The 24,950-nt window shown below is 38.3% G+C and overlaps 1 protein-coding gene across 9 annotated transcripts in view; it reads left to right on the plus strand.

The window, feature by feature from the left end:
• Positions 1-24,950, plus strand: part of ZMYND8 (zinc finger MYND-type containing 8) — a 127,656-nt gene that overhangs the window by 83,763 nt on the left and 18,943 nt on the right. For 8 of the 9 annotated variants that reach the window (XM_089513890.1, XM_089513888.1, XM_089513893.1 and 5 more), the window contains 11 exons: positions 265-357; positions 1,548-1,635; positions 2,160-2,215; positions 3,913-3,990; positions 6,379-6,494; positions 8,359-8,840; positions 11,338-11,478; positions 14,650-14,802; positions 15,746-16,249; positions 20,380-20,739; positions 21,845-22,035. In XM_089513890.1, coding sequence (XP_089370016.1) covers positions 265-357; positions 1,548-1,635; positions 2,160-2,215; positions 3,913-3,990; positions 6,379-6,494; positions 8,359-8,840; positions 11,338-11,478; positions 14,650-14,802; positions 15,746-16,249; positions 20,380-20,739; positions 21,845-22,035 — 2,262 coding nt within the window. The remainder of the gene's footprint in view (positions 1-264; positions 358-1,547; positions 1,636-2,159; positions 2,216-3,912; positions 3,991-6,378; positions 6,495-8,358; positions 8,841-11,337; positions 11,479-14,649; positions 14,803-15,745; positions 16,250-20,379; positions 20,740-21,844; positions 22,036-24,950) is intronic. The other variant, XM_089513894.1, reaches the window with a different exon arrangement.

The raw sequence follows: 24,950 nt of genomic DNA on the forward strand, positions 1-24,950 counted from the left end.
TTACCAAGTTCCTATTGATTTAATTAATGGGTGTATTCTAGATGAGCTCTGTAGTTGGATTTTGACTGATACATTTTTTAAGTTGTCCTTGCCACATGCAGTTTAATTTTTTTTTTAAAAAAGTGTATTAATAATAAATTGGGGGATTGTTAGTAAATGCGGGGATTAATCTGCCCATTTAATTAGATCATCTGTTTAGTTGAACAAAAATCTTTTACAGATTTAATGCACTTGTGACCCTAAACTTTTATGCTTTTTAAACAGACAGAGCCATTTCAAAAGCCAGTTTCATTGGATCAGCATCCAGATTATGCAGAATACATCTTTCACCCAATGGATCTGTGTACTTTAGAAAAGGTTGGTTGATAGCAAGAAGAAAACCATATTTAGCTACATTAGGATGTTACTGTGCTTGTATATGGCGCCTTTCTAAAATCAGTGCACATTTATACAATAAGTAAGTTTGCCTGCACTAGAAATTTTGGATTTAATTCTCCATTATTTTAGTTCTCCATTTGTGTGAATTTGCAGTTGCTTTATTATTGCATCTTACATGAATTAGAGCTGTATATTGGGAACACAACTGCAGTTGATTCTTGACTTTCACAGGTTTAACTTTCACGGATTAGATTTTTTGCGAGTTTGCCATTAATAATTAATTGAGTTTTGCACCCTACCGTGGAAAATTGTAACTTTTCTCCCTGACCAAATACGTTTTTAGCTTGTGTAGATGGAATATTCTTTTAGAAAGTAAACATGTATTTATCTATTCGTTGACTAGCGGAAATCAGCATATATAAGATTTTTAAAAGTTTGGGGTTCCTTCTTTGTATGGAAATGAAATTGGGACTAATTTTAAAAATCTAGCTGCAACTATCATCTGCAGCAATATATATTATGCATTGTCTGTCTGTTTCACGCTCCTGTATCTATTTCTGACATATCCCAGTACTATACAAAACAGAACAAAATTGAGAGAAATTTGTCAGAAACCCAGAATTGAATCCCTGAGGACTTGATCAACATGAACTAATAATTTACCTCCCTCGGTTAATATGTTGCAAAGTGTATTCGTTTTACAGTAGCCTCCGTTTTAAGGTTTAATTACTTCATTATTATGAACATTACTTTTTTTAAAAAAAAATAAATATTGAAAAAAACCAAGATAATTGCAACTTCATCGCAAGTTGTATTTTCCAATTGATTTCATGTATGACAGAGAAATGGCATTAACAACACTTTAAAGAATCCTACTACTTTGTCCAATGTCAAAATTGTATTTTGTGTTATGATGATATGCAAATAAGTGTTGTTCAGATACCTGAATATATCCAATAGCTTCCTGAATTTGAAAATGGTAAAAATTTTTACATTATGCTAATTTTTGATACCAACTAAAGACCAACTTCACTTTTTTAAAAAAATAAAAGGAATAAAATGTGAAATGCCTAGGCCACTGCTAAGTAACATGTTATAAAATGGCCAGCTGCTGGATTTAGAACCTATTTTTTTTCAATTTCTAAGACATTTTTAATTTTTTTTTAAAGAATGTTAAAAAGAAGATGTATGGTTGCACTGAAGCTTTTTTGGCTGATGCCAAATGGATTTTGCACAATTGCATTATTTACAATGGGGGTAAGTATGTGCCTTTTGCCTAGATCACACATCATTACATCAATTTGTATATAATAGTCTGAGATAAGATCAAGGTAGTATCTTTTAAAACAGCTAGCTGATGACCATATAACATAAGAAGAACTTGGAATTTAAGGAGTAAGAATGAGGAAATTTCCTTTCCATTACAGCTCTTCCTGAAAAGTGGCCTGTTAGATCACATAACTTAATTCCCAATGTCTTGTTTTGAGGCCATTCTTTGTAATAGTTTTAAAAGAAATGCTGTATATTTTAGTACTTCTTTGCACTCTTTTAAAGCCAGAATTCACTTAACAATATGGTGGTCTTTAAGCTGATTTGTTTTATAAGAAGCTAGGCAGGAAATACATGTCTGTCATGTATTAAACCTATCTAGATAATTTTCCTTTATAAAACAATATGGATACCAAACAGTGTGAGACTTTTCTGTTTGAATTGGAAACACAAGTAACAAGGTTTGAGTACAGTAGAGAGCTGATCAGACATTTCTGATTATTTTTCTTCAGGAAATCACAAATTGACACAAACAGCAAAAGTCATAATCAAAATCTGTGAGCATGAGGTAGGTATTCCCTAATTAATTTTTTCACTGTATCAATTCAAATTCATAAAATAATGGTTCAAAGAAGCATATATGAGCTGACTATGAAAAAAGCTGCACCCTGGAGATTTAGGTCCCAAACACATTGCAGAAATAATGCAGTCCCGAGACCGCTTTAACTACCCTGGCTCAGTCCTAGGGAATCTGGGAATTGTAGTTTTTTGTGGCACCAGTGTTCTTTGACAGAAGGCTAAATGTCTCACTAAATTACAGTTCCCAGAATTCCTAGCACTGAGCCAGGACAGTTAAAGCACTTTCAAACTGCATTATTTCTGCAGTGTGTTTTGGACCTTTGATTACAATGAGTAGCTCTTGTTGAATTCTGTGGGTCTTAACATGAGCGTAAGAAGAGCCATACTAGATTTGACCTGTGGCCTATTTGATCTAGTGTGCCTTTCTCACAGTGGACAAGGTGCCTATTAGAAGCTCACAAGCAGCACAGTGAAAACAATGGCCTCTGTTCAACTGATACATATACTGCAGGTAATATATAGACATCCTGAGTAGTAACATTAATAGCCTTTTCCTTAATCCATTTCAGTAATCCTCCTTAATGGTCTTTTAGGTTGGCTTAATTTTGAGAAGATTTGTTAGGGTTCCACTGCATATATGGTGGTGGTGGTGGTGGGGGGGAGAACACATATGTACACAGGGAAATCTTTGGTTCATGATGCAAATGTGTCTCCTCTCCACTCATGTCATCACTTTAGAACATGAGGCACTGATTTCATATGCATGGCACAGCTATCATAATTTACGTGCAAATGGAATCTCAAATGAGTATTTTTAGGGTTCTGTAGAGGATGCAGTTTTTAAAATGTGGATCTAGATTTAGCACTGCAACTGACTTCAATGAGAGCTACTCATTATAATCAAAGGTCCAAAACACACTGTAGAAATAATGCAGTTTGAGAGTGCTTTAACTGTCCTGGTTCAATGCTAGGAATTCTGGGAACTGTAATTTAGTGAGACATTTAGCCTTCTCTGTCAAAGCACCACTAAATAATAATAGGACAGTGGGCTTTAACCAACATATATTGTGAGCTGCCTTAGCTCTCTTTTTGGGAGAAGGGTGGCATAAAAACAAAATAATAAATAAATAAATAAAATAAACATTGTATAAGAGAGTCTCACTTTTTTGCCTTCTCCTTCCCTTACATTACTGCAAAATCTTCTCCTAGTCGCCCAGCTATCCAGAGCTACAGGGACAAAGATGAATCAACCTTACTGGGGAATTTTGTTCCACAAACAGACAGATACTATGGAATGTTGCCCACTTGTTGAAGGGTCTTACAGTGTGGCTGTATCCTACAATACAATATTTCAAATTTTAAAGATTTTCTTAAAACTTCATTAACAGTATTTATTCCTTTTACTGTCCAGCTATTTTTCTTTAGAAAAGATCAAAAATTCATATAAAAAGCTAAACAGCTGATTCTTATTTATGCCCAAAATGTCCCAACAGTATCATACAACACATCTACTTAGGAAGCAACAAGAAAATGGATGTGATGTGTGTGAAAACCTGGCAAAATTTATAATTCCCTACAGTAGAAAATTATGAATGGCTGCTCATGTTACTCCTTGATAGAACAGAATAATAGATTTATTGAATCACATACTTCAACCCCTGCAGTAGCTGATCTTTCTCTTTACAGATGAATGAAATTGAAGTATGTCCAGAATGTTATTTAGCTGCTTGCCAAAAAAGAGAGAATTGGTTTTGTGAGCCTTGTGTAAGTAAAAACAAGTTGCATACATATTCAGTTTCATAATAGACATGCATTAATATTTTTGGCTTAATATTTTTGATTTAATATTTTAAATCTGTGTAATAATATCCTGTTCATAAATAAAATATTCATGCTATGGCTACATTTGATATGGGACTGAAAAAGGTTGAATTGCTTAATGTGCATGGTTCTCCTGCTTTTGAGTAGAGTCTCAAGGGAAAAACATGGAAGCTATAGCAAACAAATCCAAGCCTTAAAGCTGGTATTGCTGCTCAACTTGGCATTTTTCTGTTCTAGTCATATGGGAATGTATAGAAAAGGATGTCAAAAGCAGTGTTTTATTGTCATTGGGCATATATTTAAGCACATACAATAAGTCTTTATAGATAGCTGGTGATATAAAGCAGCTATGAGTTTTTGAGGTTAGTTCCTGTCTTCCTTCATCCACAGTCTCTTGGTTTTCCCTTCTCCCCTCTATTTTCAACATGGAAATGATACAGTAACTTTTTTACAGAACTGAATGTGTCTCCGAAATTCTTGGAGTATTTGAAATGCCTTTTACAAATACTAGATGCAAAGCAGGAATTGGAAAAAGTATCCACTGTCACATCAGTTCAAAAGTTTGAAGGATCTTTCCATTCTGCATGGATTTTTTATATTTCAGTGGATATGGTGAATCTTACAAAAATTGTCATAGTTGTCATTTGAGAATTGGCATTTGTCTAGACTTCAAACATAAGCTGAAGAAGTTGATGCTACTGGTTTGGTATTTTCAGTTAGAGCAGACCATCATAAATTTCTTCTTGATGAGGTTATAGGTAGATGGGATGACAGCATATCTGCACCTCAGCATCTTCAGTGGTTATCATATTGGGAGAAAAGTAGATAAGTAAAATCCTAGTCAGTCTTCATTTCTTTCTCCACTTGTTAGGGCATACAGAATCCTAAATGGCTTGGGGAGGATATACCTAAGTGACTAGGTCTCCTTCTATGTTCAATTGAACTCTGTTTATTTGTCAAAGACCACTCTCTCAAATCTTTTGTCTATGAAGCTCAATGGCAAAGGGGCATATAGGCATACTTTTCGTAGTTGTCCTTCAGCCTTGAAAAATCTGCGTTTTTCATGTGTTGTGCCAAATAGTTTAGAAGGCAAGTCTACCCCAGTGTCCTTGGGTGCTCCAAACCTATTCTTTAATTTTCCAGTCTGCCCATTTAGAGGGCTTTACAGCTGGCTTTTGCCTATGTTTACTTGCCCATGAATGAAACCTTTACCAGATTGGTGGCCCTTATGAAGTGAATATGTGTCTCCTTCATATTTTGTGGAACAGGGTCAACTAGGTGCACCTTTGTTCCTCTTAACATGCATCACTTCTGTTCTATTCATCATAGTGGCTTAATCAGAATGGAAATTTTAGTCAAGAAATCAGAAGACTAAGACTTGGAAAGGCAGCCATGAAAGAACTAAACAAGATCCTCAAGTGTAAAGACATATCATAAGATGCCAAAATTAGAATCCTCCAGGTCATCGCATTTCCTGTTTCTGTGTATAGCTCTGAAACTGCACAGTGAAGAAAATGGGCAGGAAAGTCAACTTATTTGAATTGTGGTACTTGAGAAGAGTTCTACAGATACCATGAATTTCTAAAAAAGACAAAATAATGGATCTTAAGAGCAAATAAAGCCTGAACCGTCATTAGAAGCAAACATAATTAGATTTAGGCTGTCATACTTTGGACATATTATGAGAAAACATGACTCATTGAAAGAGATGGTAATGCTTGGTAAAGTGGTAGACTGCAGGAAAAGGGGAGATCACACCACAGGATGGATTCAGTCAAGGAAGCCACAGCTCTGTGTTTGAAATAGCAGGGCTGTTGATGATTGAGTCCCTTGGAGGTCTCATTTATTGGATCTCCATATGTTGAAGTTTACTTAATTGCAAACAACAAACAGTGCCTTAATAAAGCTTAATTTTAACCAGCTTCAGAAAGTGATCCAAACTTTAAATTGTTATGGACCTTCAGTAGCCTGTGATAGAGTGGTTTGAGATGGAGTTCTAATAATTGTGAGGTCTCATTTAATTTAGTTAGTTTTATATGTTAAATACATTGTTGCTTTTCTATGAGCACTACCTTACAAGAGCTGCAAACCGGACTGGATTTTTAACAAGAAAGGAAAAGAAGGATTTTTTTTCTATAAATGAAAGAAAAGCTATATAGTTGTCTGTGCAAAGACTGCATTTTCTGTTTTTGGAAAGGATATGTGTCAATTTCAGGTAACTACAGCAATCTGCAACAGCTAATGAAATATTGTTTTGCATGCCAGTAATAGGAAGTAATATGTGGCTTAAAGTAGTTTCTCACTGTGTGGTCACTGTGCACTTTCCTCTAGAGCAATCCACACCCGTTGGTCTGGGCTAAACTCAAAGGTTTCCCATTCTGGCCTGCTAAAGCACTGAGGGATAAAGATGGTCAAGTTGATGCTCGTTTCTTTGGTCAACATGACAGGTGGGAGTTCAGTCAAAAGGTGGCTGAATAGTTCACCGACCCTTTTTTTTTTGGTATTATTATTAGGAGGTAGTTGCTGTGTTATATTATATCTAGCATATATAGTACATACTACTATATGCACTACCGTACATGTAGCCCTTTTAATTCTACCCCCACCCATAATCATATTTGTATGTTTCTTATTTGTCTCTTGCCATGTTGGCAATATCTACTTACTAAAATCTTTTTGAAATAAATGGTCAACTATTTTCTGATTTTTTTATATACACAAAATTGAGAAGTTTCTTTTTCCATTCCAGTTAAATTTACTCTGGGTCAGTATGATATGTTAGAATTCTTGGGATCCCATTTTTTTTTTTTTTTTTTTTTTTTTTTTTTTTTGTGGCAGAAGTGATTGATTATCATGACACCAAATCATGTATATTTTCTGTAAAATATGCATGATCCATTTGCCATGAGTTTTAAAATATTTTAATGGCTAAATTCAGTGCTGTTCTCAACAAAAGTTGATCCATTCTAATCAATGGAACTTAGGTTACTTGTGACCAGTATCATTAATTTCAGTGGGTCTGCTTTAGTTTGGATTAATATTGGATTTAACCAATCTGTAATGCTATCATTTGAAATAACACAGGTAACCAAAACTGTGACATGTAAACTTGAAAAAAACATCCATTAAGAACCTATGACTCACAGAGAGCCAGCATGGTATAGTGGTTTGCATGTTGGACTAGGACTCTGGAAACCAGGGTTTGAATTCCTGCTCGGCCATGATGACCTTGGGCAAGTCATATTCTCTAAGCTTCAGAGGAAGGTATAGGCAAAGCCCCTCTCAACAAATCTTGCCAAGAGAACTCTGTGGTAGGATCATCTTAGGCACACAACAACAATACCCTCTCCCCCTTCAAGCAGTTTGTTGAGTGAGTTGGGATGTTGATGGATGATGGAAGTGATCCCTAACTTGAATATTTGAAGCAGTTTCAAGGGTAGCTATGTTGAAAGCCCCAAACCCAACCAGTAAAGCACAAGGAAGGAGATTAACCCCTTGTTTCCATTCTGTTAGGGAGGGTTCGTACCAGTATTTCATCTCCAGTTATCTTTGTTGAGAAGCATTGGAGATACTCCCCTGACTTCTTTCACAAATGACAGGGCTTCCAGTCATTTCTAGAGTTCTTTACTTGCAGGGAGACTTTGTGCATCCGAACCATCTTCAGGAGGAATTTTGACTTTTTAAATATATGTATTTCTTCATATAAAAAAAATCCCCTCAAAACCTATAGAACCCATGAGTAGCCTTTTCTCACCGCCCCACTGGTTAGATTAGAGCCAGTAGTTAGAGTGATCATTAGACATTGAAGGTTAGTCCATGCATGTCATATGCACAGGTATTAACAGCCTGCTATCTGGACTCAGTGAATTATCCACATGTATAATAAGGTGTGATGTGCCAAAAATTATATGATTTTAATATCACACTCAGATTTTTACCAACACAACAGAAGAGATAGTCATTTCTTGTAATTGTGAATGATGGAACTTCCACCAGAAAGTGTTTCAATGGCTCTGTTGTTTTTCTAATGGTAGCTGGTGTTGAAATGTTGAAATTAGTTCATCATATTTTTAAGATAAATTATTGTTTTGAAAGCAAAGCTTTCATCTGAAATTTTTAACATTTCCTGAACCAGATTTACTGCATTAAGCTGTGAGGCCTACACACTGGTATTAAATGGGCAGTGTTACATGAGACCAATGAAAGTTAATTGAATGTTTAAAATTTGAATGACAGTTATAGAAAGCATCTACATCACTGTTATGTCTCTTCCCCCCCCCCGCCCCCACCATTTTACCTTTTTATGTGCAGGGCCTGGGTTCCAGTAAATAATTGCTACCTCATGTCTAAAGAAATACCTTTTTCCGTGAAAAAGACTAAAAGCATATTCAACAGTGCAATGCAAGAGATGGAGGTTTATGTGGAGAATATCCGTAGAAAGTTTGGAGTTTTTAATTATGCACCTTTCCGGACACCATATACTCCCAACAACCAATACCAAATGTTGTTAGATCCTTCAAATCCTGGTGCTGGAACTGCTAAGACTGACAAACAAGATAAAATCAAACTTAACTTTGATATGACAGCATCACCCAAGATTTTAATGAGCAAATCAATGCTCAGTGGTGGTACTGGACGAAGAATTTCTTTAACAGATATGCCACGGTCCCCAATGAGTACCAATTCATCTGTTCATACGGGATCTGATGTTGAACAGGATGCAGAGAAAAAAGCAACCTCCAGTCACTTCAGTGCTAGTGAAGAGTCCATGGACTTTATTGATAAAAGTACAGGTAAGGGAAGCATAAGTAAAGTTGCTGAATAAATCACTATAGTCAAGCTTTATCGTCAGTCAGTCTGTGTAAGTTTATAAACCTGGAAGGAAAGAGTTTATTGTTTATTATCAAGACACTAGATGTTTCATTGGGCTCAGGTGCAGCATTGCTTTTAAGTGAGCTACATAAGTACCCTGGGAACAATTATAAGATTGTAGTACAGCCGGGAAGGTTGTGACCTGGTATAATGGCAAAGTCATATTAAACTCCAAAGTGAATCAAAGGCATCTGGGAAGAGTTGAAAATATGATTCAGGGAAGAATCCAGAGCAATTTTCAACAAAGTAAGTCAAGTTAGAGTAGCAGCATGTTGGGGAACTAAGAATCAGGAGCCTGTGATCTGAGCATCTGGATCTTTAGGAGCCGGTGGAAATGTATTTCATTGACTTCATGGTGTGTATCCTGATCTTTTGGGCTAATATGTAAGAGAATGTGTTTCATCTATAGGGCAAGGAGATGTTTATGTACATACATCATACTTTTGTTTCCAGTTGCAGTACCACCCAGATAAACTGGGCAATAATATGCCTTGGGCTTCAGCACTCCTGGCTAGGAGCTGTCCAAGTTGCTATAAGTGTCATTGAAAGGAATGCTGTGTTGATAAGCAGTGTAGATTAACAAGGTTGGGAGTGGAATGCAATATAAATCATCTTGCCACAGTCTCTGTTTTTTTAATTTCTTAAATTTCCTTTTTAGTATCAATTAGGTGGCTTATTGTGTAGTATAGCACACTCAAATACTGGAGAAAAAGAAAGAAAGAAAGAAAGAAAGAAAGAAAGAAAGAAAGAAAGATTGTGTATTGCATAAGTTAGTCTAGCTGGCCTTATTTTCCCTGGGGACATTTATATCGTAGTTTCATCATTGTGCACTTAAAAAAGCTTATTACATCAGATGCTAAGGTCCTAAAATTGTTTGTTCATGAATGCCTTCTCCCTTCCTTCGGCATGGCTGAATTTTGTTTTTATTCCTGCTTGATACTAATAACATTAGATTGATTGTGTGTGTGTGTGTGTGACATTTAATTTGTGGTTAGCCTCTTGCATATGTGTCTCATTTTATGTAGCTGTTCTGTATTTTAAAAACCCTGTGTATGTTTTTTATACATGAATGTGCTTGTTCTTGTTTATGGGAATTTGGATTACAGGAATATGGGATAATTATTTTTGATGAAGTGATCCAGAATGTATTCAGAAGCTGCTTTCTGTTTTTGAATACAAGACTTGCCATATGTTATCAAGTATGATTACTCTCTAATCTAGGTGGGGAGCCTATGGCCACTACATGTTGAACAACAACTCCCATCATCCCTAACCATTGGCCATACTGACAGGGGCTGTTGAGAGTTGGAAGACAGCAACATCTTGGATGCTTTCTGTCACTCTTACTGTAGCCTGTGAACCTGTCAGTAGCTCAGATGTTCCAATCAAGCACTAGTGTTTGCAAATGTATTAGTATGTGCTGTCTTTGGACTAATCACAAATTGGGACTGCAGTACTCACTAGCCCTAGTCAGCATAGCAGTTGTGAAGAATGCTGGAAATCGTAGTCCAACCACATTTGGAAGACTGCTTGTAATCTAGCAAGGCCAGTTGTTACGGCACAGGAAATCTTCATGAAGAGGAAATCTACTAGAACCAAGGAGATCAAAGCTGGTCAAGGAAGAAGAAAGGGCAATTCTTAAATTGAGCATATCCTTCTAAAATGAGAGAGTTGAAAGTCTGTAGTATATCAATATATTTCTAACTAGTTAGTTTTCTAGTAATGTACCCCGTAACACATGTAGAGTTATACAGTGTGCTAATGGTTTAATTAAGGTATCTAGGGCCCCATACAGACAGGTAAAAATAAAGCTGCTTTGGGTCACTTTGGAGGCATGCTGTTTAAATGATGCATGCGTCCTAAGAGTCCAGAAGCTGCACAAAAACCGCATTCCAGTCCTAAGAACTGGAGCGCAGCTTTGGCTCAGCTTCTGGACTCGTAGGACGCATACATCATTTAAACAACATGCCTCCAAAGTGACCCAAAGCAGCTTTATTTTGGCAGTCTGTATGGGGCCTTAGTTGACATCAACAGATGTGAAGAACTTAGAACTGTGAATTTAACTTGAAATCTTTTGTGTGTGTGTGTGTGGGGGGGGGGAACCTCAGCATCTTTTGGATCCATGTTTTTCTTACATTCTTTAAATCAACATTGTTGTGAAATGACAGTTTAGCACTTCTCAGCTTTGTCTCAAGGAGTGATGCATCTAGCTCTGTGCCACCCACCTCCATTAATTTTTTGAATCACCTCAGTGCTACATGACATAATGTTTTTGAAATGCTGAGGAATTTTAAAAATAGTTTGTGATATAGCGTAAGGATTTGTTGTTCAAAGGGGAGGAATATATACTCTTGTTCATGTCTAAAGAAGCTTTTTTCTTTACCAGCTCATATTGTGAAATCTCTCTTTTTTTTAAAGCTTCTCCAGTACCAACAAGGACAGGCCAAGCTGGGAGTTTATCTGGCAGCCCCAAACCATTCTCTCCTCAAGCTTCAACACCAGGTGCTACTAAGCAAGAAAGGACATCTACTCCAGGAAGCATCCTTAATCTTAATCTTGGTGAGTTGAACTTCTCAAAAGCAACTTCCACTTTTATCAGTGGTCTTTGCTATAAGCACAGAAAGCTTTAAAGGTAGGTGTACAAATACAAGATTATGATATAATAGGGAATACCTGTAATTAATATCATTTTACAAATGAAATCAATTTTATATTCCATGTAACAAAAGAATGGATGGCTTTTTGGAGTGGCAATCCAATACAGTTGGGTTTATCTCTGTATGCCATCTGGACAAGGCAGGATAGAAAAAATAAAAATCTAAAGTTTTAGTTAGCGAAATAATCATTCTGGGATGGCAGGGGAAGTAATTCACACCCGCCCTTTTTAAAAAAGAGAGAGAGAGAGAAAGAAAGAAAAAGAAAGAAAAGAATAATTTGAGGAGAGAGTGGTTAAGAATTTGTATGGATAGGTAAGGCTGGATATTCAAACTGAGGGAAAGAGTGGGGTCCTAATGGTCACAACTGAAAAGGAACATGGACTCCTGCCTTGTTTGGTTGGCATGTGGAGATAAACTCAATTGTACCCAAATTGTAGCAAATTTGCTAGCATGTTGTAGCAGGTTTGAGTGTTGGACTATGACTCTAGAGATCAGGGTTCTAATCCCATTCAGCCATGTAAACCCACTGGGTGACCTTGGGCAGCTCACACTCTCTCAGCAATGGCAATCCCCCTCTGAGGAAACTTGCCAAGAAAACCTCATGATAAGTTTGCCCTAGGGTCACCATAAGTCAGAAACAACAACAACAAAGTGTATTGCTCCTCCTGCCATCTCAAAATGATTGTTCTCAATAATAATAATAATAATAATAATAATAATAATAATAATAATGTTTATTTATATACCGCTTTTCCAAATTAGATCAAAGCGGTGTACAACAGCAAGTACAATACAAAGTCAAAATAAAACATAACAGGCCTCTCTCCCCCTCAAGATGGTGGTTGGAAGGAGGGCTCTTAGTCTTTCAGGTCAGGCCTCTCTCCCCCTCAAGATGGTGGTCAGAAGGAGGGCTTTTTCTTCTTTCAGGCAGGCAGTTGGAGCTAGCCTGCCTCTCTCCCCCCTACTGCTCCTACTTTTTTCAGCTTCATTCTGGTTGAGACCTTTACTAACTGTAAAATGAGCTTGTGGCTCAGTAAGGCTTTAGTGTCCCTGCAGTTAGTATGAACTCAATTAGTCATATGGCTCTCTGCTACTGAGCTGCTTTCTCCTTCTCATAAGGAAAAAACAAAATAATTTCCTCAGAATTATTGATTATGTTATTATTAGATATTAATTACCTCCCCTATTAAAAAGAATGAAAATGTTGAGACTAGGCTGCTTTTCCTTTTCTTGGTTTTGGATGCCTGCTCCTCACCAATCCAGAGGCCTGATAAAGCAGTCCAAGCCCACCTCCAAGAAAGCTTAGTTCTCTTAAGGTGAGGGAAATGCATTTTCTACTGGTTTCCTTCACAGTTTTTTGTTTTAAGAAGATTCTCACTCTGCATGGTATTCAGCAGCCTCAAGCCTAGTGCCCTGTACTTGGGAACAAAAACTAGATATATATTTATTTATATACTGCCCTCCCTCCATAACTGTCATCTTCTGGCCTGTGAGGGAGAGAATAGGCTGGCCCAGCTCCATCAGGGCTAGCCTGAAGAAGAAGAGCCCTCCCTCCATAACTGTCATCTTCCGGCCTCTGAGGGAGAGAATAGGCTGGCCCAGCTCCATCAGGGCTAGCCTGAAGAAGAAGAGCCCTCCCTCCATAACTGTCATCTTCCGGCCTCTGAGGGAGAGAATAGGCTGGCCCAGCTCCATCAGGGCTAGCCTGAAGAAGAAGAGCCCTCCCTCCATAACTGTCATCTTCCGGCCTCTGAGGGAGAGAATAGGCTGGCCCAGCTCCATCAGGGCTAGCCTGAAGAAGAAGAGCCCTCCCTCCATAACTGTCATCTTCCGGCCTCTGAGGGAGAGAATAGGCTGGCCCAGCTCCATCAGGGCTAGCCTGAAGAAGAAGAGCCCTCCCTCCATAACTGTCATCTTCCGGCCTCTTAGGGAGAGAATAGGCTGGCCCAGCTCCATCAGGGCTAGCCTGAAGAAGAAGAGCCCTCCCTCCAGTCCATCTGCCTTGGTCCAGGCCTCAGAGGGAGAGAAGAATGCTGGACCATCCCTCCCCCCCCCTCACCTTTCCCTTCTCCTTTTGTGTCGTGTCTTTTAGATTGTAAGCCTGAGGGCAGGGAACCGTCTGTTATCCCCTCTGTTGTAAACCGCTCGGATTCCCAGTGATTGGGCAGTATATAAATAAATCATATTATTATTATTATTATTATTATTATTATTATTAGAGTAGAATCAATAGAAATACAGCACTGTTTAACTAAATCCCATTAATTTCAATGGTTCTCTTTAGTTGGGACTAGTAATTGGATTCAATTCTTAATTCCCTATTAATCTTTTTTAATCTGGACAAACCGTTGATGGTGATTGATGGAGAACAGCATACATGTTGCTAGGGTGGTGGGTGTGAGGGGAGGAGAGATATACAGATCAGTATCAGAGTCAATTTAAAGGAGTAAAGAAGAAACTGTTACTGGGGGTAATATTGTCAGTTACAGTAAACAATAAATTGAAAATAAAAGTTGAGACCTGTAAATTAGGTCCATCCTTTTTCATACTCCCTAACTAAAAACAAATTAGGCTTGTGTTCCAAGCTCTGATTTAAATCACTTTTTGCTTTTCCAGTTAACTATTAGTCCTGCTTCAAGAAGTCCTTTAGAAATAATTTGGTCAGCCTTCTCTAAATTTGTTGTCTGTATTTGGTGAGAGTACTGATGTAGGATTTAACTTGTCATTATAGTAAAGTGTAGTATTACAGAATTTCTACAGCCACATAATCCAGGATCTTGGTTGTACTGGTATTCAACTCTCACTCAGCTGCAGTAGACAGAGCTGATTATGCTCATTGGCTGCAATTCTGCACACAGTTAAACTGATTAGCTCTTATCCACCCCATTGACATTTGGACCAATCTAAATTGCTCATGGGATTTCAGCCTTACTTTCAAATGGTTGTTCGACATTGTAGCCAATAATTCCAACACATAAAGTCAATAGAAATGGTTAATGTGGGCTTTTAATGTCCCCCCCCCTTAAAGCATGTATTTTCTGTTTAAACCTAATATATTTATTTAATATTCTAGATCGTAGTAAAGCTGAGATGGACTTAAAAGAGTTGAGTGAATCGGTACAGCAGCAGTCAACACCTGTGCCACTAATTTCACCAAAACGGCAAATTCGCAGCAGATTTCAGCTTAATCTTGACAAGACAATAGAGAGCTGTAAAGCACAGCTAGGTATGCATACTGTTCATAATATGATCTAGCTGTAGGCATTAGAACTAAAGTATATTCTTCATCCTCACAGTATAAAAGTGGGGTTTGCAATCTTAAAACATATGCTATGGGAGTTCTTTATGTTTTATTTTTTTCCCTCCTAAACTGGAAATTACCAAAATTTTGCCTCCAGGACTGGAAAACAAAAAGGGCCTACCCACTAAATACCTTGCTCTAGGAGAAACCAAGTGCTTATGGAGGCTTCCTGGAGCAATATTTTCAATTTTACACCCCAGGTTTTTTGTGGGAGTTTGTGGGGGAAGGAATGTCTAGAAATTTATTTGTATTTGCAAATATTTATAAAGCAGTTACATGCAGACAAATAATATTCACAAATAATTAAATATAAAGTACATGATTATTACCAGGAATATTGGCATAAATAGATTTTTCTTTAAAATATGCATAAACATAGAACAGTCAGTACATGTCTCATATCAAGAGGATGAATATTATGCATAATGGGCACCACTATACTAAATGCTGTGCTTCAAACAACAGTGGAATGGATCTCAGAGGTCTGTGGTTCCACATGGTTAGAACACCTTTCTAGGTAACCATAATGTCTGAATCTGAATCAATCTAGAGGGGAGAACCAAGTCCCAAGTTTTTTAGGCATTTATCAATATAACCTTAAACTTGGCCTGGATGCAAATTGAAAGCTAGTACAGTTGGACCTCCGTATGCACGGATTCCTTATCCACAGAATCACTCATCCACAGTTTGAAAATATATAAAAATAAATAAATCCCAAAAAGCAAACCTTGATTTTGTCATTTTGTATAAGGGACATAATGTTACCATGCCACTGTAATAAGCATTAGTAAGATGGTGTAAGTGTCTTGTTTGTATGACTTTATTTTTTAGTGTAATGTCAGTATAATACTACCTCTTTTCTAATTAGGGATCAATGAAATATCTGAAGATGTTGCAGTAGAGCATAGTGACTCAGAGGATTCTGAAAAGTCAGAGTCTAGCGATAGTGAATATATCAGTGACGATGAGCAGAAATCCAAGAATGATCAGGAAGAAGAAGAAAAAGAAGGTGCAAAAAATGACAAAGAAAACTTGGCTGTGAAAAAAAAGGCAAAGCCATCAACTCCAACTGAAGAAAAAGAAGAAATTAAAAGCTCAGGCTCAGAAGTTGAGAAAACAGATACTCCTGTCAAAGAAAAAGCAACGACAGATTCTGATAAAGATCTTTCTGAAAAAGGGAAAAATATGTCACATCCCACAAAGGAGAAGCTAAAAGGTAAAGATGAGACAGACTCCCCAACTGTACATCTTGGTCTGGACTCTGATTCAGAAAGTGAACTTGTCATTGACCTGGGAGAAGACCAGTGTGGACGTGAGGGAAGAAAAAACAAAAAAGAATCCAAGGAATCACCAAGCATATCCAAGCAGGAAGGTAGGATATGTCTTCTTTTGCTATTTTCAGTTACCAAAGGATTAAGCATTTTTCTAGTTTGCCTGAGATGCAGGCCCCTTTTATTGGTCTTGTAATCCTGATATAACATGAGGGAGCAGTTATTTTTTATTTGTTTTATTTTTTTATTTATGAAAATATTTCCCAGTTATTGAGATACAATTACAACTATAAACAGTTTAAACAATTCTAGATAAAAATGATAGAACAGTTTCAGTAGGATAAAAATATATTAAACAGCCCACCAAGTTAAAACGGCAAATAACGCTGAAGCCATGTACATGTGCATTTACAATCAAATCAAATAAGGTCCCAGTAGGAGCTATGCTTCAGCTTGGAAACTAAAAGAAACCAGTGTTGGTGCCAATTGGTACCCCAGTGCAATCCATGAATAAAGTGCCATAGCAGAGAGGGCCCCCTTCCATGTCTCCATGTGATATATTGCTCCTAGTATGGGACATGGGAGACTGTTTCAGTTCTTTAACATACATAGGAAGAGATGCTCCTTCAAGTATCAAGGTCCCAAACCATTTAGGACTTTGAATGTTATCACCAGTATTCTGAATTCAGACCATAATTGAATTGGCAGCTAGTGTAACTGCCTTAAGATAGTGTTATCTGCATGATGCTTCAGTCAACAGAATGGCTGCTGCAAGATTACACTATTTATAGCTATCTTTAAGAGCAGCCCCATTTAGAGTGCATTGCAGTAGTCAAATCAGGAGGTTAATCACTATATGGACTACTGTGGATAAGTTATCTCTGTCCAAGAAAGGCTGTTCCTGGTGCGGCAATGATGGCTAGTGCCAAGCATCCTAAATTATGGAGTCCACTTGGGTCTTGACAATGATGGATCTGAAAGTATTCCAAAGCTATGCACCTGCTCCTTCAAGGGGAGTGCATCCCCATCGAGACAGGTTGCTTACCCAGTTCCCATACTTGAGAATCACTAATCCACAGTGCCTTTGTCTTATCAGGATGCAGCTTCAGTTTACTGGCCCTCATCCAGCCCATTACAGCATGCAGACGTTTGTCCAACACCTGCATGGCCTCAGCTGACTCCAAAGATAAACAGAGTTGGTTGCCATCAGCCTTATTATGGCACTCCACCCAAACCTCCTATGAACTCCCCCAGTGGTTTCAAATAGATACAGTGCTACCTCGGGTTACGAAATTAATTCGTTCCGCGGCGCCGTTCGTAACCCGATACATTTCGCAACCCGAAAAGGCGCTGGAAAGCCGCTAGCCGCGCTTCACATTTGAATTTCGCGCCGAAATGAATTTCGTAACCCGAAAAATCTTTCGTAACCTGGAACAGTTTTTTCCAATCTAACTTTTTCGTACCCCGGAAATTTCGTAACGCGATCAATTCGTATCCCGTGTTACCACTGTATTATACAGTGGGGAGACAAGTTGCAATCCTGTGGCACCCCACACCTTAATAGCCAGGGGCTGAACTATTATTATCTGTCTAGTGTGGGGTAGGAATGTTTTTGTTCCCCTACAAAACTAGTGATCTTTTTAAAACCAATTCAGTGCTTCCCATGTTCATGGTTATATAGGCAAAATAGCCCTGTAATAATTCAGTATACCATAATATTGGGACCAAGAGAGAGGAATACAGCAAAACCTGAATAGAAAAGAATAGGAAACGCATACAGATGAAAATGAAGGTTAGAGAGAGGCGTCATTTTTTCATTCACTCTGAAAAGTTATTTTTAAGTGAGGGCTGTGCCTGTATGAATGAAAGGAAAAATCCAAGATTGTAATGTATCGGAGATTGGGTGCAAGTGTCGACATTCCATATTATTTGTTGTGGATGCAAGTGAATATTTCAAAACAATGCATTTAATTCTCCATATTAGACAACAAAAATTATCCTGAAGAACAGTTTACATTTCATTTTAAAAGTCTAAAGTAGAGCATCCTGGGAATTACATAGTCTTTTGTCTTACTCAATGCCAATTTTCTTACATTCGGGTTTAAACAATTCTCCTTATTAAATTCCTCTCCACCATTCTGTTTATCTCTTGAGTAATTTCTAACCAAAATTTATGTACATAGGAGCACTCTTACCACATACTCACCCCCACTGCCATTCCCTTTCCTTGTGTGTTGTGTTTTTAGATTGTAAGCCTGGGGGCAGGGAACTGTCTTAATTAATAATTTGCAAGCCACTCTGAGAGCATTTTTAAAGAGTGGGGTATAAATACAATAAATTGAATGAATGAATGAATGAATGAATATCCCTTTTTGCCCACATAAATGCCAGCAATGTGAGAAAGTATTTTATTTATCATTGCAATCTGATGTGGAATTTTATACCACTTGCTAATTTTTAGTTGTTGTTCGCTAACTTTTATATTTTTAATTTTAATTATCTGGGAGATCCAAATAAATCACCTATAATTCTATATCCTTTGACTTTTATTTCCTAAATTACTCATCCTAATGCTTGATTTCCACTTTTGTTTAAACATTCTATTGGATACCATTTTAAATTTTCCATTTTTATACTTTTAGACCATCTATAGCAGTGATGGTGAACCTTTTACAGACCGAGTGCCCAAACTGCAACCCAGACCCCACTTATTTATTGCCAAGTGCCACGTCCCTCTGGCTTTCTAGTAAGAAACTCTGGCAAACTCTGTGCTAGGGCGACAGCATGTGTGCCCACAGAGAGGGCCCTGAGTGCCACCTCTGGCACACATGCCATAGGTTCGCCATCACTGATCTATAGCATACATGTACAAATGTTAGAAAGGGACCTCTCTTCACATCTGCAGTCTTCTTCTTCATTGGTTTCATTTAAAATATAGATGTATAATCCATGTATTCATGTTTTTAAAATTATAAACCATCTTTTCCCCCTGTACAGTGGTCCCTTCTTATATGCGGGGGATCCGTTCCAGACCTCCCCGCATAAAAGAATACATTTATATATATGATTATTTAATAAATGTTACAATACTGTATAGACATAGCATAAGTGGTAGCTTTATGACCCACGAATCCAATGTGGGCATGTCATTATTAGTGCTCCTGGAAATTAGCATTGCTCACATGGTCCACGTATTGTAATAAGTCTGATGTTGCTTGTGGTAGCAAATTGCTGGAACTTGAAGAAGGCAAGAATCAAAGGCAGTTTCTCTTTTAATAACAAAGTAAATAATCTTAGTGATAATATTTTAGGATCTAAGGAAACGGCCAACTTCATAATACCCCGGATCAATAATCCCTTAAAGCAAATAGGATCATAACAAAATTCCTTATTTACTGTCTTTCTCCGGGTTGTGTGTTCTCTGCAGGCCCAAAGGTATCTTTTGTAGTTCTAGCACTTGTAAATTGCCTTCCAGAATCTGCTGTGACTTTGCAACTTTTGTCTCATGGAAAAGTACTGTATATACTCATGTATAAGTCTAGAAATTTTCATCAAAAAAGTGACCCAACAATGAGTTGACTTATCCATGAGTCAATGTAAGTACTGTACTTTAACTCTTATTTTAAAAAGGGATCATCCACTGGTGATAGGCAAGAATGTAATCTGTCCTGGAAGCACTAACCCCACTCTATTCATTCATCCATCCAACCTTTAGTATGAGCACAAACATGCCTGCTGAAAATTTGGCATTGTTTCCCTTTGTTTCATACTTTAGATCCTTTGTTACATGCCTCTAAGTTTTACGCTCAACTTATCCACGGGTCATGTCAAAATCCTTAATTTTGGCCCCCAAACCTGCCTTTGACTTTTATGGCGGCCTGGGGTCAATTCTAGGGTTCTGGAACGCAGAGCATCCACACACCCTGGAACCCTAGCACGTATGGGCGGTACCATCTATATGATGCAAGCGCGGTACCACGTCCACACCTCTGGGCACCACGCTTCTGTCATGGACGCGTCACAGTTCGCCAATGGAATGGTGATGACGACATTCGTGCATGCCAAGAAGAACCCAGTTTTTCTGGATTCTTTTTGGTCCAGAGGGTGCGGTGTCCCTCCAGAGGAAAACTGGGTGCTTCCAGCCCGCCCCTGTATTAATGACATCTATTTCTCTACTCCCATGACACTGTAACAGTTAAAGTCATTTTAATGGTTTTTCCTACTCATTTAGCTTCATCTAAAACTCCGCCTTCTTCAACTGTGAGCAATCAGCCTCCTGCTGAAACTCAGGTGCTTACTCGATCAGCATCCCAAACTCCTCCAGCTGGTGTCACAGCTACAACTAGCACTACTTCTGCTGTTAGCACTCCAGCTGCAGCCACTGGAAGCCCAGTGAAGAAGCAGAGGCCGCTCCTACCAAAGGAAACTGCCCCAGCTGTCCAGCGGGTAGTGTGGAATTCTTCAAACAAATTTCAAACTTCTTCCCAGAAATGGCATATGCAGAAAGTACAAAGGCAGCAACAACAGAGTCAGCAACAACAACCTCAGTCCTCCCAAGGAACCAGATACCAGACACGACAGGCAGTGAAAGGTATTCATCAAGTTTTCCCGTTGTGTTCTCATTGCGTTCTTTTCACAGTGGTTATTGTGCTCAGTGGTTATTTGTTCATTCATAAATTTGTGAAAGTGCACATTATGTGGATGTCATGGTAATTAATATGATCAAAGTTGTGATAGTTAATACTTATAGAGAGTACCATGTCTTGCATCAGAATGTAGGTATACAGCATAATTGGTCACAACATTAGTCATAAAAATTAGAAGTGGACTGTTGGCACTGACATTGGTTACTATCAGTCTAGATGTGACAAAGATGCTCCTAAGTATATTTTTCCCTTGCAAAGTATTGATTAAGGGTTTGGAGGGGGGTGAAAGATTAATCTAAGTCTTCTGCATACTAAAATGTTACAGACTGTAAACATTTGGCTCTAGTAATCTCATGCTATGCTTCTATAGATTTTAAGACGAATTTTACAATGGTTGGTAAACAGCATGTGCAAATTATTGCACTTCTTAAATTTACTGTTGTGTGCCAAGTCATTTAGCAACCCTAAGGTGAACCTGCCATGGGGTTTTCTTGGCAATATATATTCTGAGGCAGTTAGTATGTTTCCTTTGCTAGGTGGGGATTCAAACAATGATTCTCAGAGTTGTAGTCCTGCACTCAAATCACTACAACACATGGGCTTATAAGCATGTTGTAGTGGTTTGAGTACTGGGCTATAAATCTTTAGATCAGGTGTTGAATCCCCATTTGGCCAGAAAAACCCACTTTGTGACCTTGGGCAAGTCCCATTCTCTCAGCCTCATAGGAAGGGAAAGGCAAAAACCGCTCTGAACAAATGCTAAGAAAAGCTTATGACAGGGTCACCGTAGGTCAGAAATGACTTGAAAGCATGCAGCAACAATACAACAACAAAGTGTTTATGCTCCACAATACGTGAACAGCTGTGGCTGCATCATGTCACAAAGCATGTTATGTCACCATTTCAAGGAGTGTTATCATGACATAAAATGCAGATGTTTAGATTTGAACTGAAAAATTACTGAGTAATTTAGTTCACTTGTTTTTGATTTTTCAAATGTATTGCATACTGTATATAGTGTCTCACCTTGGATTTGTTTTGCATCCCTAGCTGTGCAGCAAAAGGAAATTACTCAGAGTACTTCCACATCTACCATCACCTTGGTTACAAGCACTCAACCTGTTTCTATAGTAACCAGTTCTGGATCAGCAAGTACACTTTCATCTTCAGTTAATACAGACTTGCCAATAGCAACAGCTTCAGCAGATGTGGCTGCAGATATTGCAAAGTATACTAGTAAAGTAAGTTTAAAGAAAGCAAGACTTTTCTTACAAATTTTTAAAGCTAATCCATTTGCTAACGTGCAAAGCACATGTTACTCTTTTAAGTGGCTAGTCTCATGCTTTCACATAGATAGGAGTAATCTTTGAGCACATTGAAGAACATTTACAGCAATATTTTAAACTGGCTGCTACTGTGTAGCTAGAAGCAGTTAAACTTTTCCTGCCCCTGATTTCCAGAAACAGATGACTGAGGTTTGGGTGGAAGAAAAATTAAAACAGCTTACCCATATGTGTTTATATTTAACCGTCCTGATATTTTTGGATATATATTTGTACATCTCAATTTTAGTAGGTGTTTAATTATTTTTGGACTTAGCAATAGCTACATATAATTCTATTTGTTTAGTATTATTCATGTACACAGTTCACTAGAGTAATATTTGTGAAACAAAATGAGTGATTACTCCAATCATTCCTGTTGGATATAAGTGGACTAAACCAAAAGTTTCATGGAAAGGGTTGCTTTAATAATAATAATAATAATAATAATAATAATAGGTTTTATTTATACAGTGCACCCGAGCCATACGCGGGCGCGCCATGCCTTGAGCATATGCGCTCAAGTCGCGGCGCGCGCGGGGCGGAAGGGGCAGCGCGTCCCATTCAATTGAATAGGCGCGCACACCCGTTGCGCCCCACGCCGCCGCACACGAGCCCCATTGTTTCCAATGGGGCTCGAGCATAGGCGGAATTCGCCTTACATGGAGGGATCCGGAACGGATCCCCCGCGTAAGGCGAGGACGCACTGTATACCACCCAGTCACTGGGAATCTGAGCGGTTTACAACAGAGGGGATAATAGACGGTTCCCTGTCCTCAGGCTTACAATCTAAAAGACACGACACAAAAGGAGAAGGAAATGGTGGTGGGGGGAGGGGATCAGGTCCAGCATTCTTCTCTCCCTCTGAGACCTGGACCAAGGCAGATGGACCTGAGGGAGGGCTCATCTTCTTCCAGGCAGGCCTGTTGGACCTAGCCTGCCTCTCTCTCCCTCAAGATGGAAGATGAAGGGAGGGCTTTTTTTCTTCCAGGCAGGCTTGGTGGAGCTAGCCTGCCTCTCTCTCCCTCAAGATGGAGGATGAAGGGAGGGCTTGTCTTCTTCCAGGCAAGCCTGGTGGAGCTAGCCTGCCTCTCTCTCCCTCAAGATGGAGGATAAAGGGAGGGATTCAAATGGAGAGTGAGGAGGAACCAACCAGATGTTCTGGAATAGGGAAAATGTTTAGATAGCATAAGGCTGAGTATTAGCCACTTCATAGAAAAATAGGCAGTGATATCAAACAGTAGTTTTAAACCCAGCACTTCCTGGGAGAGATGGATCTTGTAGAAAGGTAGCAATAGTTGCTTTTTCACATCATCTTTACAGTGTCAGTCAAGAAAGAGGCCTACTGAGAGCTGCATTTCCTTTTATATTCAGGAGATACTTGAGTTGGACAAATAAGTAGCAGCAGAGATGGTGAGTCAATCTTATTTGGGCGAACTCATCAGAATCTGGCAAATGCTTCTATCTATTGATTTATTTGCCAAGGTGTTTTGTCACTAAATGTGGTTTCCAAATAGATTTGTGAACCTGGATGGATGAGGAAAGAGAGATAGTGGGCCAACAGTTTGTACATGCAAAGTGTCAGTGAACTTTGGTTAGCAGTTACCTAGTATTATTCCCAGATGGTTGGGACTAACAATTGAGCACATATCACATTCTTCCCAGCAAATGCTTTCTACACAGTTTGTGTATGGAAGAGAGACGTGGAATGTAAATGCTGTCCCAGATTAATATTAAATTTACTGCCATTGGTATTAGAGGGAAAATAGTGTCAACTCCTGTAATTGTACTTGACACTGTACATCACACATGAGCAAAGTGCAACCCATGAGCTACATGTGGGTCCCATGCTGCAGCAGCAATCAAAAACATTTATTGCCCCCAAATATTAGTGTTTACATTGGAAATGAACTGGAAGTGATTTCCAGGTCACTTCCTGTAATTAAAAAAAAGCCTCTCCTGGATCAGAAGTGGAGACAAAAAAATGTGTTAAAATGCCCTTATGCTCCCGAGAGAGGGCTTCTCACATGTTACAGCTAGTATATCATTTATGACAAATTCCTACTTTTGTTTGCATGTTAAAATCATGAAATAAAGGGAACTCCCTTTGTTCTCATGTGTTTAGCTTTAAACGTGTAAGTTATGGATCATAGATCTTTATTGTTGCTAATTGATGAAATAAGCAATTTAAACTGTTTGCAATATGAGTTGATATCCCCTCTATTGTTTCTATTTCAGTAAGGGATTCCATATCTTATTGATGTAATTGTGGATTTCACTAAATAGTTTTCTTAATTAAACTATAGATTTAGGCAGAGTTCTAAATGCAGTCTTAATCATCAGTAAATGTATAGCTATAGATACAGATATATAGTTCTGATATGACATAAAAAGTGGTAGAAATGTGTACTCCAAAAAGCAACTGTTATTGTCCAGGTTAGCCTTAATGTTTTTCTGTTTAGCATAGGGTGGTGAAAGTCATTGGGCTGTCTTTTGTCATTTCCCTGTTATTAATGTATGGATACCTTGCAAAAGGTCAAAAATTAGTAAACGTTTAGAGGCATACTTGGGTTCCCACCCCCACCTCCTCTCAGTTCTGTAGAGGGTTCAGTCCATTTTGCTACCATTTCATGGTTGATCTTTTCTTAGTATTTGGCATGGTAAATGCTGGGACAGATTCCCAGAGTGCTCTAATTCAGACTTTTAAAAATAAATGTAAACTGTTCTTCAGGATAATTTTTGCTGTCTGACTTATGCAAGGAAATGACTTCAGGGTTTGGTTACCATTTTGATGGTTGACTGGTATAGTGATGCCAAAAGGGCATTATTTGATC

The sequence above is a fragment of the Sceloporus occidentalis genome, unplaced genomic scaffold, assembly GCF_023333645.1.
Source record: "Sceloporus occidentalis isolate IW3139 unplaced genomic scaffold, rSceOcc1.0.p SCAF_3, whole genome shotgun sequence".
Taxonomy (NCBI): domain Eukaryota; kingdom Metazoa; phylum Chordata; class Lepidosauria; order Squamata; family Phrynosomatidae; genus Sceloporus; species Sceloporus occidentalis.